A 13,951-nucleotide genomic window follows, 5' to 3' on the forward strand; every position below is an offset into this window, starting at 1 on the left:
TTTTCACAATTCTTTCATTACATTAGTATAATACTGTTCATTGACTGTAGTATTTGGTGGCATTTAATCAGTCAGTAAAATGCCTCTTGCATCCCAAAATATGGTGGCCATTACCTTGCAAGCTGATGGTTGAGTGCGAAACTTCCTTGGAGGTGGAGAATTGCTTTCACTGCATGGATTCCAATTTAGTTTCTGGGTCTCAGTGGTGGATCCATGTTTCATCACCTGTCACTAGACGATAAACAAATCTGGCTTCATCAGCAGTATAGAGATCCAGGAGGTTTCGACAACTTTCAGTTCTCTGACGGCGATCTTGATCTCTGAGGTTTCTAGGTACCAATCTTGCAGATACCTTGGACATACCAAGTCATATCAGTCAGACAAAATTCTTCTTTCTATAGCAGCAATGGTTTCCGGTTGGGTGGCATCTGAAGGCCTGCCTGACCTTGGGTCATCGTCTATGGACTCCCTACCCCTTTTAACAATGTTTAAACTGTAGAGACCAACGTCAAACTGTGGAATAGTCAGGAGCATCCTTACCCATCACTTTACACAAGCGATCATGGATTTCTTTTGCTTTGCATCCCTTCTTGGTAAGGAACTTTATTACAACACGTTGTTCATGTTTGAGAGAATTCATGATTGTGACCACCCTTAGGTGAACGATGCCATCATATCTAACTTATTGTTGTGTCTGGAACTTGTTATAACACATGTCAACCTGATGTTATGACTAGTGTCACCATGGTCACACCTGCCACAAGTTCACATTGTTTGTGTAAACACAATGCCCAAGTTGCAAAGCTTATTGAACGCTAATTTTTTGTTTTAGCAAGTGTATCGGTTGTATTGACACAGAAAAAAACATATTGTGTATCGTATCATTGCATAAAAACTCATGGTGCACCGAAGTATCGTTTCACCCCTTATGCATACACAAATAGTAATCATTGACAGTAGGATGTATCCATTAGATAAAACCAACTACAAGCTGAAAGGCCACCAAGCAGCATTGAACAAGTCATTTTACAAGTTAACTGTTAAAAGAGGGCAAGTGTATCGTATAGGTTTTTTTACTTAACAAAAATATGCAAGACAACTGTTCCCATTCCATGAGATGTTCTTATACCATGTACATGATGTATACCTTTCAAATTTTTCAAACTTTTAACATGCTTACACTTTTTAGAAACATGCAGCTGATGCGAAATTGTTTGCCATGCTTGCCACTTGCTTGCAAAGCCTTACATAGCTTAAAAATAACATTTTGTTATTCGTCAGCCAACATCAGCCGACCAGGAATAGAAAAGTACAGAATTCAATTATTCTTTTGTCACTACTTAGAAAATTGGAACAGGTAGATAAGTGATCAATGCATTTGGCTAACATGGCTAATGAAAGATGGTGAGATCATATGTTTATGTTATGCAGTAGTTATGTTTGTGGGAGATTTATATGCTTGCCATGCTTTCTGATTTAATGCTTTATTGAGACAATGGTATTTCTTATGGTTTTAGATCATTTTAATTTTTCGAACATGTCAAAGAGAATTGATAAAAAATAGTATTGACAGGCGGGAATGTGAAGTAAACAATAAGCTGTGCATGATGTGAGCTTTAACAATGTAAATTAATTTCAGTTTAGTTTGTATCAACACCATCATCCCAGGATGTCAGCATGATCAACAGGTTATAAGGATATGTCAGGCACTAACATAAACATGACAAGACTGTTACGACCTCATGTGTAACAAGGTACACACCTAATGTCAATCTTACACATATTAATCATTTTAATGTGAATGTCATCCAGTCAAAGAATCATAGATCAATCAGCATTAGTATGATGATGATGATGATGATGATAATGGTGATGATGAATCCTTGCCCTTGTCTGTAGCACTGGTTTATTTACAAGTAGCACTAATCAAGAAATCATGACGTTCTTGAAGAAAACTAACCATTCATCATTTGATAAGGGTTGCACATCAACTGTCTTCAGATCAGAGGAAGGCACCCAACATGCTCAGCTCACAACAAAGAACGCCGGGCACAGGAACACATAAGCAACCAAAATTCAGCAAATTAAACAATGCAAGGAATCGGCAGAGAATGTCTATTTCACATACCAGTGCTGATTCACTCGATGTTGGATATAAACACAATGAAGCTGAACAGTTGGAACAAGAAATGAGTGAAAAGAGAGAATATGTTCATCCAGTTCAGCACAAACATAATGTTGTTACAAGTCCAAAGAGTCGACAAGAACAAGAGGAATTGGATCGACGAGAACTCGCAAAATCATCTGAGGACATTTCAAAACATCATGATGCAGCAGGTTTGCATAGTAAGCAACAACAGGGTATGCATGACTTTGTGAAGGGAGAAAATTTGAAATGGCAGGCAAACATTAAAGCTATGCAGGGTCCATCTGTGTCACTGCACCAGAGGCAAGGTCAAGTCTACAAGGAAAATCAGAAACATTATGAAGATCCCCCCCAACAGGCTAAACAGGCAGTTCAACAACATGATAATCTCTACAAGAAACAACCTGAAGAACCACTCCAGCAGACCATGTCTCAACATACCCATCGCCATCAAACACATCAACAACAGGGTCTGCTCAGGACTCAAAGTCTGAGGCAAAAACTTCAAGGAAAAGAACAGGCATTCTACAAACACACTGGAAGGACAAACACTGGCACAAAACACTCACAAGGTACCAACACTGGCATACAACACTCACAAGTGACAAACACCGGCATGGAACACGTCCTTGCGACCAACAATGAGATAGAACTCTCACAAGGGACTGACGCTGACATAGAACAACATGGATTTGGTCTGCTTAGGACTCAAAGTCTGAGGCAGAAATTTAAAAAAACCAAACATGCATCATACAAACACTCACAAGGGACCAAATTTGGGAAAGAACACTCTCAAAGAACCAACATTGGCACTGAACACTCACAAGGGACCAACACTGGCATAGAACACTCACAAGGGACCAACTCTGGCATAGAACACTCACAAGGGACCAACACTGGCATAGAACACTCACAAGGGACCAACACTGGCATAGAACACTCACAAGGGACCAACACCGGCATAGAACACTCACAAGGGACCAACACTGGCATAGAACACTTACAAGGGACCAACACTGGCATAGAACACTCACAAGAGACCAATGCTGATATAAAAACAACATGGATTCAGGCCTCAGGTTCTACTCAGGCAACCTTGCATCATACAAGCACAATCACAAGACTGACTTTAAACCTACATGGATGTCTGAAAGCAGACCACAACAATATTAACAACTATCAGACTTTCAACGACATATGTTTATCAGCAAAAGAATATGGTCATTCACAGAATGAGGATGAAAAGATTGAAAAAGGATGCCATCAATAGCCAAAAGAGAAGGGACTATGAACCTCATATGTCTGAAGACCGTTTTCTGTGGGAAGAGGAAGAACAAACAGACACTGTTAATCTATATATTAGTTTTTTTCACAAAATGTTAAACTGACGAGGAAGACAAATTTTACAAATGCAGAATTTCTTTTAGATCTATTCAGACAGGTCATAGAAACAGGGGTGATCCAAAGTCAATAGACACATGTACGTTGACACTGTGGAATGAAGAGACATGGCAGAAGACTTGACTGTCTCCAGTGAGCAGGGGGACTCTGGTCTGACGAGGCAAGAATATGTTTCTGTTACAGATGGCAACATTGAGGATCATGTTTCCAGGACTACCAACATAGATAGTGACAAACCTGACAAAGAAGAACAATGGCCCTATGTTCTTGAAATGAAGAGGCAACAGTATATCGTCATTGAGACTCAGGGGCAGGGTGAGAGACGAAATGAAGTTGAATCAAAGGAGCAAGATGAAGGTCCTCAAGAAACCCTGGAAGAAGTTGAACAACAGACCCTTGAAGAAGATGAACTTCAGATTCTAGAGGAAGATGAACTTGAGACGCTAGAAGAAGATGAAAACCAGGCAGATATGGAAGAATTGCATGATCAGCAGAAAGTAAATCTTATCGAATCTGAAGAAGAAGATGAAGTCAAGGACACTGGCTATATTCCAATAAGGCAGCGGCAGTGGTTTTCTGACACCCTACCACCCAAGTCCTCGAGGACAGCCAAGGACAATTCACAGAAGGTGAAGGTTGAGCATCGACTAGAAAAAACAGCCAAGCCACTCACAGTCGAAAAACTACCCAGGCCTTATGACAGGAAAAGCATGGACATGACCACAGTGAAGCGCATCTACACTACCACAGAGACAACTTCAAAGAAGACTCAACTGCTGTTCAAACCTGATGAGTTTGGATTTGTTAAGATGACAACATACATTCAGAAGATCCTGTCAGATGGAACAGTCCACACTGAGTTCTGGACTGAGGTCGTGGAACACATCCCAGAGCTTGTTACACACAAGGATCAGTTAATCGCAGAAATGGCTCGGCTGAAAGGTGAGGGGACATCTGTGTTGATGGACGTGTCCTGTCTAGCGTAGCAGTTTTGTTGCCTTCCTCACAAACAGATGTTACCGATGTGCTTGTCTCTCTATTCTCAATGTGGAATAAACTCAGGGTTTATTAGATCTTAGACTGACTGGGACCCAAGGTTTGCAGTTCACCTCTTCAACATTGCAGGAGATTTTATGTAAAATAATTACAAGAAGGTTAAAAATGTGTATTGCAAACGTAGCAAGTTGTGCTACTGCTGGTCCCAGGATTTGGTGAAATAAATCCCTGACTCGTTTCACAGTCAGAGCTCTCTCTAGCAAGGACTCCTCTTAACCATAGCAACACTCAATAGGTAGAAAGTAATACAACTAATCATAGTCATGCTAATGGGATGTAGTGTTATAGGATTATAAACAATTAAAATGGAACCTATATGACTATGTGTCTATCATCATGGAACTAACAAGTTTTGAAGTTATTGTGGACTTGCATGCCAGCATGCATGTTGAAACCCGCAATGCAAACACTATCGTTTCATAGCTGCTATGTAGAGTAGGCATAGTGGGAGCTCTGACCTATGTGATCAGTGTTGTGATGATCTATGTCTGCACGAGCCAATGTCATGGTCTATATCTGCACTAGCCAATGTCATGGTCAATGTCTGCACTAGCCAATGTTATGGTCTATATCTGCACTAGCCAATGTCATGGTCAATGTCTGCACTAGCCAATGTCATGGTCTATATCTGCACTAGCCAATGTCATGGTCTATATCTGCACTAGCCAATGTCATGGTCAATGTCTGCACTAGCCAATGTCATGGTCTATATCTGCACTAGCCAATGTCATGGTCAATGTCTGCACTAGCCAATGTCATGGTCTATATCTGCACTAGCCAATGTCATGGTCAATGTCTGCACTAGCCAATGTCTTGGTAAAATTAATGTCTGCAATAACCAATGTCATGGATTTTCTTCACATGCCCAATATCATGATTTTTCTGCACATGCCAATGTCATGATTTTCTTGCAGTATTAATTGAGCTCTTATTGACGTTGGCGATATTAAATGTATTCATTAGTATAGTAGTAATCATTATTTTAATGTTAATTGGTAGTAAAATAGTAGTCAGAATCATTGTAGTACATGTGTATATTGGTTTTCTGGAGTCAGGGTAGTTGAATGGTCTAATAGTAATCTGTACTCATGTTAGTATAATAGTAATCTGTAGTCATCAGCATGATCAGGGATAATTCTAGGGTGGGGCCTTGTGCTTTTAGCCCCTAAATTCGAGAAAAGGCTCACCTTTTCAAATATAATGGGGCATTTTAACATTGTGCTGTGTGGGCAAGTGTGGGTGTACCTTTGGAATACTGGAAATTTTCACATGAAGGGCCCATGTCCAAAAATTCCTAGAGTGAACCCTGAGTCATGGTAGTTGAATGGTCTAATAGTAATCTATAGTTATGTTAGTCTAATAGTAATCTGTAGTTATGTTAGTATAATAGTAATCTGTAGTTATGTTAGTATAATAGTAATCTGTAGTTATGTTAGTATAATAGTAATCTATAGTTATGTTAGTCTAATAGTAATCTGTAGTTATGTTAGTCTAATAGTAATCTGTAGTTTTGTTAGTATAATAGTAATCTGTAGTTGTGTTAGTATATTAGTAATCTGTAGTTGTGTTAGTATATTAGTAATCTGTAATACTAATAGTAGATCAGTGTACCATATATCCATATTGTTATTGTGGTGTTGAGTAAGATGGTGATGTGGTACTATCCATACACTATCCATACACTATCCATATGTATAGTAAGGTCATGATGCTATACATTGATATGTATAATTTGGCATGTTAAGGAGACATACTCCATCTTCAGTGTCAGTGCCAGAGAATAACACGAGACTCAATCAGAAAATTGCTTTAGCAAGCTTGCGACAGTTGAACAAACTATGGCCTGAGAGATATTTTGGCAGATACCATCAGACATTTCTTCATATTTACATCATAGGAAATGACCCCAATGTTTTGCTTATGTATCATTTTGTATCAGTGTATAACCTGATGACACACTGCTTGGTACCTCATACTACATGTGTGATCCATGGATACTACTGTGAGTTGATGCAGGTCTTGTGATGGTACCTTATACTACATGTGTGATCCATGGATACTACAGTGTGTTGATACAGGCCTTGTGATGGTACCTCATACTACATGTGTGATCCATGGATACTACTGTGAGTTGATGCAGGCCTTGTGATGGTACCTCATAGTACATGTGTGATCCATGGATACTACTGTGAGTTGATACAGGCCTTGTTATGGTACCTCATACTACATGTGTGAACCAAGGATACTACAGTGTATCAATACAGGCCTTGTGATGGTACCTCATACTACATGTGTGAACCAAGGATACTACAGTGTATCAATACAGGCCTTGTGATGGTACCTCATACTACATGTGTGAACCATGGATACTACAGTGTATCAATACAGGCCTTGTGATGGTACCTCATACTACATGTGTGATCCATGGATACTACAGTGTATTGAGACAGGCCTTGTGATGGTACCTCATACTACATGTGTGATCCATGGATACTACTGTGAGTCAATACAGGCCTTGAGATGGTACCTCATACTACATGTGTGATCCATGGATACTACTGTGTATCAATACAGGCCTTGTGATGGTACCTCATACTACATGTGTGATCCATGGGTACTCCAGTGTATCAATACAGGCCTTGTAGTGGTACCTTACCACATGTGTGATCCATGGATACTACAGTGTATCAATACAGGCCTTGTAGTGGTACCTTACCACATGTGTGATCCATGGATACTACAGTGTATCGATACAGGCCTTGTAGTGGTACCTTACCACATGTGTGAGCCATGGATACTACAGTGTGTTGATACAGGCCTTGTAGTGGTACCTTACCACATGTGTGATCCATGGATACTACAGTGTATCGATACAGGCCTTGTGGAGGCACTTCATGAATTACTAGCACTGGTTTTTAAAGGAGTCCTCAGAAAACTAAATTGAAAACAAAAATCTAAAACATTTCAGTTTTTTTGTTTCAGATTGACAGTTTTTCACACCATTTTAGGACTTGAAGATTCATAAGTTCTTTGAATAAATCAGCAGAGGAATAATGTTGTAGAAACAGAACACAATTGTTTCATGTGTTTGGGCACTATACCTGGTTTCATCTACTCACAGTGCCTGACGGACGGATCTTTTGGAATGCATTTGCATTTTATTGACTTTGGAGCCATGGGTTTCTAACCCGATGGCGTTTCAGTTGAAACCTCTGTGTCAGAATCAGAATCAGAATCAGTTTCTGCTACCATGGTTACTGATGTTTTTTAACCTTTTCTTGTCATTGGTATACATGGTATAGATGAGAAAGAATGAATCTTCAATTGTGTTCTCTTGGCCATGTTCACTGACCGTCAAACTTAATGCTTAGTAGCAATATTCAATGCTATGCACTAACACTCTTGGGTGAAATGAGTACTCACCTGTGATTGGTCAGATATGTAGCATATTAATGTAGCCTGTCTATTTATAGATATTGGGATTCCCAAAATGTAAATATATTTTTAAAAGAAGGCAGACGTAACTGCAGACTGCAAATAGCTTCAAATAGTTTTCAAGGTGGAAATAGATGTTATTTACAAGCCATAGGGACTGTTATGTTTCAAACAAACTTTCTGTTTCTGAACCAGCTTTTGTTTGGAATGCTGTCAACATTAACTCAGTAAACAAAAGTATTTTGTAGGAATTGTACGTCAAATAGGCAGGATTCCTGCATCATGTGAAATGCTGATATTACATATATGATAACGAGATCTATAATACAACCCGAGGGATGGTACATTGTGTTACATGAAAGACCCGTGGATACTATAGTGTAGGGCCCTTGTGATTGAACATCAAACAACATGCCATAAGCGACACAACATAAGCGACACAACATGCGACACAACATGCGACACAACTGATCCCATTGCAACTACATGGACATCTGCCTTTGGCAGCATCTCTTAAAGCTACAAAACAGATCTCAAACGGAACAACTCATCACACACTTTCAGTACACTGACACTGACTTCATTCAGAACACAAAGACATTATTCAAGAAGGCATACCCTTAGATCTAGGATTATTATTATTATTATTATTATTATTATTAGAAACTGACAGTTTTCGTCCACTAGTCCTTATAATGATAACATATAGCAAAACCCTTAAAAATGGCAATTTTCTACTAGTCCTTATGATACCTTTACCATTGGGCAGTTTGGCAAGGACTTTAGGCATGATAGGACTAGTGCCAATTTCTAACCCTGTTATTATTATTATTATTATTATTATTATTAACACCATGCATGTATTGTCAGTCTTACTGTTGTATTACCTTTGTTTTAGTTGCTAACTGGCATAAACAGTAAAATTAAATGATGACTTCAATGTTTAATAAACACCTGCAGGCCTCAAAGTTTAAATTTTTACCAAGTAGCCACATGGCTACAAGTATTTTTTTCCAGGTAGCCAGTGGTAAAATCAAGAAGTCAAGCCATTATTGTAGGTAGCCAAAGTCATTTGAAATGATCTTTTATCAAATAACTATTACATGTACAAGTCATAGCACTACTCTTGGAATTGTATATTAGTGGAAACTGGACTTGAGTTTTGTTATTTGTGACTCGAACAATGATGCAATTTATGTTACTAGGTTATATAGGTATATCCTTGCTTATCCAATAAACTATCAACTAAAATAAAATACTACTTACATTAGTATTTATGCATTTCGGTTCATTGTTGACTTTAGGAGGAATTATTTGCGAGTACAATTAGTAGCAGATATTTATTTTTGTGTCTACGTATGTGTAGCAATAGAATTTAGTCACCACGAGATATTTTTCAAGGTAGTCATTTGGCTACCTCTGAATTTTAGGCAGTATATAAATTGAAATTTAGGTCGCATTGGCGACTGTTTTAGTCACAACTTTGAGGCCTGACCGGTCTCGGATTTTGCCAAGAAGTGGGACAAGGGTGGCACAGTCGTCTAAGGCATCACAATCCACAGTGTAGTACTGCAGCTATTTTGGGTGCCTATAATCCATGCTTATGGGATTGATTCCCAGATTTGTTCCATGGTTTGTCTGCACCAGTCCATGTTCATGGGTTTCCCCAAATGTGTTGATGCCTGAGACATGACTCACCATCCTGCACATCAAGATGACACACTGAGATGTAGCTGAAACATGGTTCAAAGCATCATCGAACCCAACCCAGTCATTTTATCATGATAGCTCATGGGGCCACGAGTGGCCTCATCTATGGCACTGCAGCTTACTGTGCGGAGATGCATGATGGGAGGACATGATTGAGGGTTTTAATCAGTATGAACCTTGGTTTGTCAACATGAAAACTGTGCTCATGTTTGCGTGGATTCAGGATTTTAATTAAGGAGGGATTCCACTGGGGCCATTTGTATATTAAGTGGCAATTGGGGGTGGTTGGGGGGGGGGGTGTCCACTAGGGCTGCAACGAATACACTGTGAGGCGAATACGATTCGTATCATGTATACAGGGTAACGAATACAAATATTTATTCACAAATAGAAATATTTATTCACCAATACAATAGCAGGTCAGCAGCTGATGTATTATTTATAATAGTTAGTGAAATAATAACAAAATAAATTATGTGACATAGTTTGTTAATTATTAATTTATTATACATTTATATACTACACTTATCCAGGTACTAGAATCTGCTAAAATGCGACAATGACAAGTGACTATAATACTGTCAAATTAAATATAAAAGTGTGTTGTCTTTGAAGAAATCTACGCATATATTAATATGTTCTTATGGATATTTAAAGGATTAGGGTATGTAAATGCACCTGACTGCATATTCATTAGTATTCGATTCTAGTGACCACGAATAACGAATTCAATTCATGAATGGATACGGTTCGATTCACCGAATACACGAGTGAATCGGAACAGCTCTAGTGTCCACCCAAAAGCCTATCCCAAAATATGTATGCCATTTTTAATAATGTCACTTTAACAACCAAGTCAACCTGTTATCAATTTATCATGTTAGGAAATGAGCATTCAAAATGTCATCAGATGTGAAAATGGGGGGTGGTCACCCCCAGAACCCTGAAGTTTACCAGTATAAGACTGGCAGGCTGTAGATAATTTCGAAGCCTGTAAGTGTAGTCAATGCCTCAAATGAGTCACTGTGGGCCTTCCATCTTCTGTGACATGCTATGACAGTGATATCAGTCTGTAATTTTAGCTACTAGTCCGACATTGTTCGAAGCCCGAGTTCAGTAAAATTTGTTTCGGCCTAGTAAGCTTTGCTAATTACAGTCCATACCTTGACACTATCATCTACTGATGTCAAGTGTTTTGTTTGTTTGTTGTTTAACGCCGCACTTAGCAATATTCCAGCTATATGAAGGCGGTCTGTAAATAATGGACCAGACAATCCAGTGATTGATATCATGAGCATCGATGAGCATTGGGATCGATGACATGCAACCAAATCAGCGAACCTGACCACCCGATCCCGTTAGTCGCCTCTTACGACAAGCATAGTCGCAAGCCTGGGTCATGTTTGTGGCACAGACAGATATATGCTGTGACCTGAAAATGTTCATCATCAGCTGTGTAAAGCAACATTCATGCACTACCTTGACTGATAAACATGACTTATACAGATTTCGCTATAGGCACTGTTGTATGAAACACAAGTGTAGCTTGAGCATATTAAAACATACATTAACACTTTTGAGTAACCTCATGACAGTATCCATGGTATTGGTCATTGAAAATACCAGCTCTGTCAGCATGGTGCTGGAGCCAAATGGCATTAGGACATTTACATGATCTTGATAGGACATTCGTCTACGATTACCAAATTTGAAAAAAATCTTTATTAATATGATTTTGGTGTATAATATGTCCTAGAAACTGAACCAATCTAAAATAATCAGGAGTATTACCTAATAACTGAAAAATATCTTATTTTTTACAATCTTTGTCAGTGTCCCTCATTCAGTAGATTTGTTGGGGTTATGGGGGAGCCCTGGTGGCTATGATGTATGATTCCACGTATGGGTGCACATGAAGCCCCTTCTTGGAGTTCCCTGTCATGACGTTTCTAGAATATTGCAGCAAGTTTTGTAAGTATCAATCAGTAGAAAGTGTACAGTGAGACATTAATGAGAAATTCTGAAGAACTAAACCACTAAATCACTCAATTAGTTTGCACGAATCCCTCAATGCATGTTGTGCTAATGACCTAATATACTACTCAAATCAAGTTAAAGAACACCCACAAATGGAAGTGTGTGATGCCATACCCACCAGCCATGACAGATTAACTAGTCATGTGAAAAAATTGGGTGTTCTTTAACTTCTTTTGAGTAATATATATCCAGCAGTGTTTGAAATTAAGGTTCTCCTAGTCAGCGTTAGAAACAAACTGTTTTCGTCCACTAGTCCTCATAATGATAACATATAGCAAAAGCCTTGAAAAGGGCACATTTCAACTAGTCCTTATGATACCTTAACTATTGGGCAGTTTGGCAAGGACTAGAGGACTAGTGCCAATTTCTACCATTGCTAGTGTCCTTGAGGTATTCTGCTGTAGCATTATGATTTAATCCAGCCTAGGGACACCTGAATCTTGATGTATTTCATCAAATCCGTGACAAGGATGCTTAGACTTAACTTCAAACACTGTCATGTATGTTGTAACCATGGTAACCATGGCCATGACGGTAACTGATAATGTATTACAACTTTCAGATGCCTGCATGCCAGTGTGTGGAGTCAGACACTGTGACTATTGAAATATCCCATTCCTCTTACCACCCCACCCCTGTATCTATGGCAGTGTTTTGCTGTGTTTACCCCCGTTGCCTTGTGTGTGTATATCTATAGCAGTGTTATGCTGTGTCTCCTGTCACCTGGGTGCTTCTGTTTCACACAGTGTTTTCCCTGTTTCTCTGTTTCATTGCTGTGTCTTACAAAGGTGTTAATTGTTTTTGCACACAGTATTATTGTAAATCGGCACTGTATTTTATTCCTCACACTCACTCGCTCACTCACTCATGGGTCATTTGTTGAACAGAGAATTCTAATCAAATTATAATTAAAATTAAAATGTTTTAACTATTGAGATTTATACTTACCACATATATATCATGTATATCATAATATTTAATAAATGCTAATTGTACTTCAGTACCTTGTATTATTGATTTCGTCTACCACAGCGTGTGACATTTAAGAATATGGCTGAAAATGGTTTGTGTTAATAGAAGTCCTGGTAGACCAATTCGCTTGACTAAAGACCCACTTGTTTGACTATGGACCCACATGCTTGATGACAGAACTCTGGCTTGACTATAGACCCACTTGTTTGACTAAAGACCAACTTGCTTGACTAAAGACCCACTTGCTTGACTAAAGACCCACTTGATGATAGATCCACTTGCTTGACTATAGACCCACTTGCTTGACGACAGACCAACTCTGTTGATGACAGACCTGCTTGCTTGATGACAGACCTACTTGCGTGATGATAGACCCACTCGATTGATGACAGACCACGTCTTGCTTGATGACAGATCTACTTGCTTGATGACAGAACTACTTGCTTGACAACAGACCCACTTGTTTGACGACAGACCAACTCTGTTGATGACAGGCCTGCTTGCTTGATGACAGACCTACTTGCTTGATGATAGACCCACTTACTTGACGACAGACCAACTCTGTTGATGACAGACTTACTTGCTTTACAACAGACCCACTTGCTTGACGACAGACCAACTCTGTTGATGACAGAACCACTTGCTTGATGACAGGCCCATTTGCTTGACGACAGACCGACTCTGTTGATGACAGACCCACTTGCCTGATGACAGACCGAAATAAAGTTAACTGACTTTGTCGTGTCTTGATGTTTGCAACAGCTTATACACATCCTTGGATATGATAACAGGTTTTCCATTATCTTCTGTGACCATTTAGTAAAATAAAATAACAGGAGAATCTGTTAAAGGAATTGGTATTGCACATTTTCTTATATCCTGGGCCAACTCAAAATACCATAAACTCTATGTCTTCCACTGATGTCACACGCTGTACTGGCAGTCAGCGATCTGGTCATCGGCCAGTACAGCTTGTGAGATGAAATATCCATTTGCCATTTGTCAATGAATATTGTTTGCAGTCTTTATACATGTATTTCAAGTTAATATATGTAAATATGTTGTCCTAAGTGTCACCAGTGATGATGGCAGCATTGTTCTCTTGATGCTCCCAGTACAAAGATTAAATTGAATAAGAAGAAAACAACTCATCATTAACTTCATGGATGTTTATTAATCATCTTGAACATCATC

The 13,951-nt window shown here is 39.0% G+C and overlaps 1 protein-coding gene across 5 annotated transcripts in view; it reads left to right on the forward strand.

The window, feature by feature from the left end:
• LOC124131782 (protein sel-1 homolog 1-like) overlaps positions 1-13,951 on the forward strand; it is a 44,700-nt gene that overhangs the window by 6,335 nt on the left and 24,414 nt on the right. For 3 of the 5 annotated variants that reach the window (XR_007223252.1, XR_007223253.1, XM_048403635.1), the window contains exon 3: positions 3,731-4,489. The exons of the other annotated variants lie outside the window; for them this stretch is intronic. Coding sequence is in view for 1 of the 3 variants with exons in the window: in XM_048403635.1 (XP_048259592.1) it covers positions 3,731-4,489 (759 nt within the window). In the remaining 2 variants the exon portion in view is untranslated. The remainder of the gene's footprint in view (positions 1-3,730; positions 4,490-13,951) is intronic. 5 annotated transcript variants of the gene reach the window in all.

Source organism: Haliotis rufescens, unplaced genomic scaffold (genome assembly GCF_023055435.1).
Source record: "Haliotis rufescens isolate VD_foot unplaced genomic scaffold, xgHalRufe1.0.p SCAF_3, whole genome shotgun sequence".
Taxonomy (NCBI): Eukaryota; Metazoa; Mollusca; class Gastropoda; order Lepetellida; family Haliotidae; genus Haliotis; species Haliotis rufescens.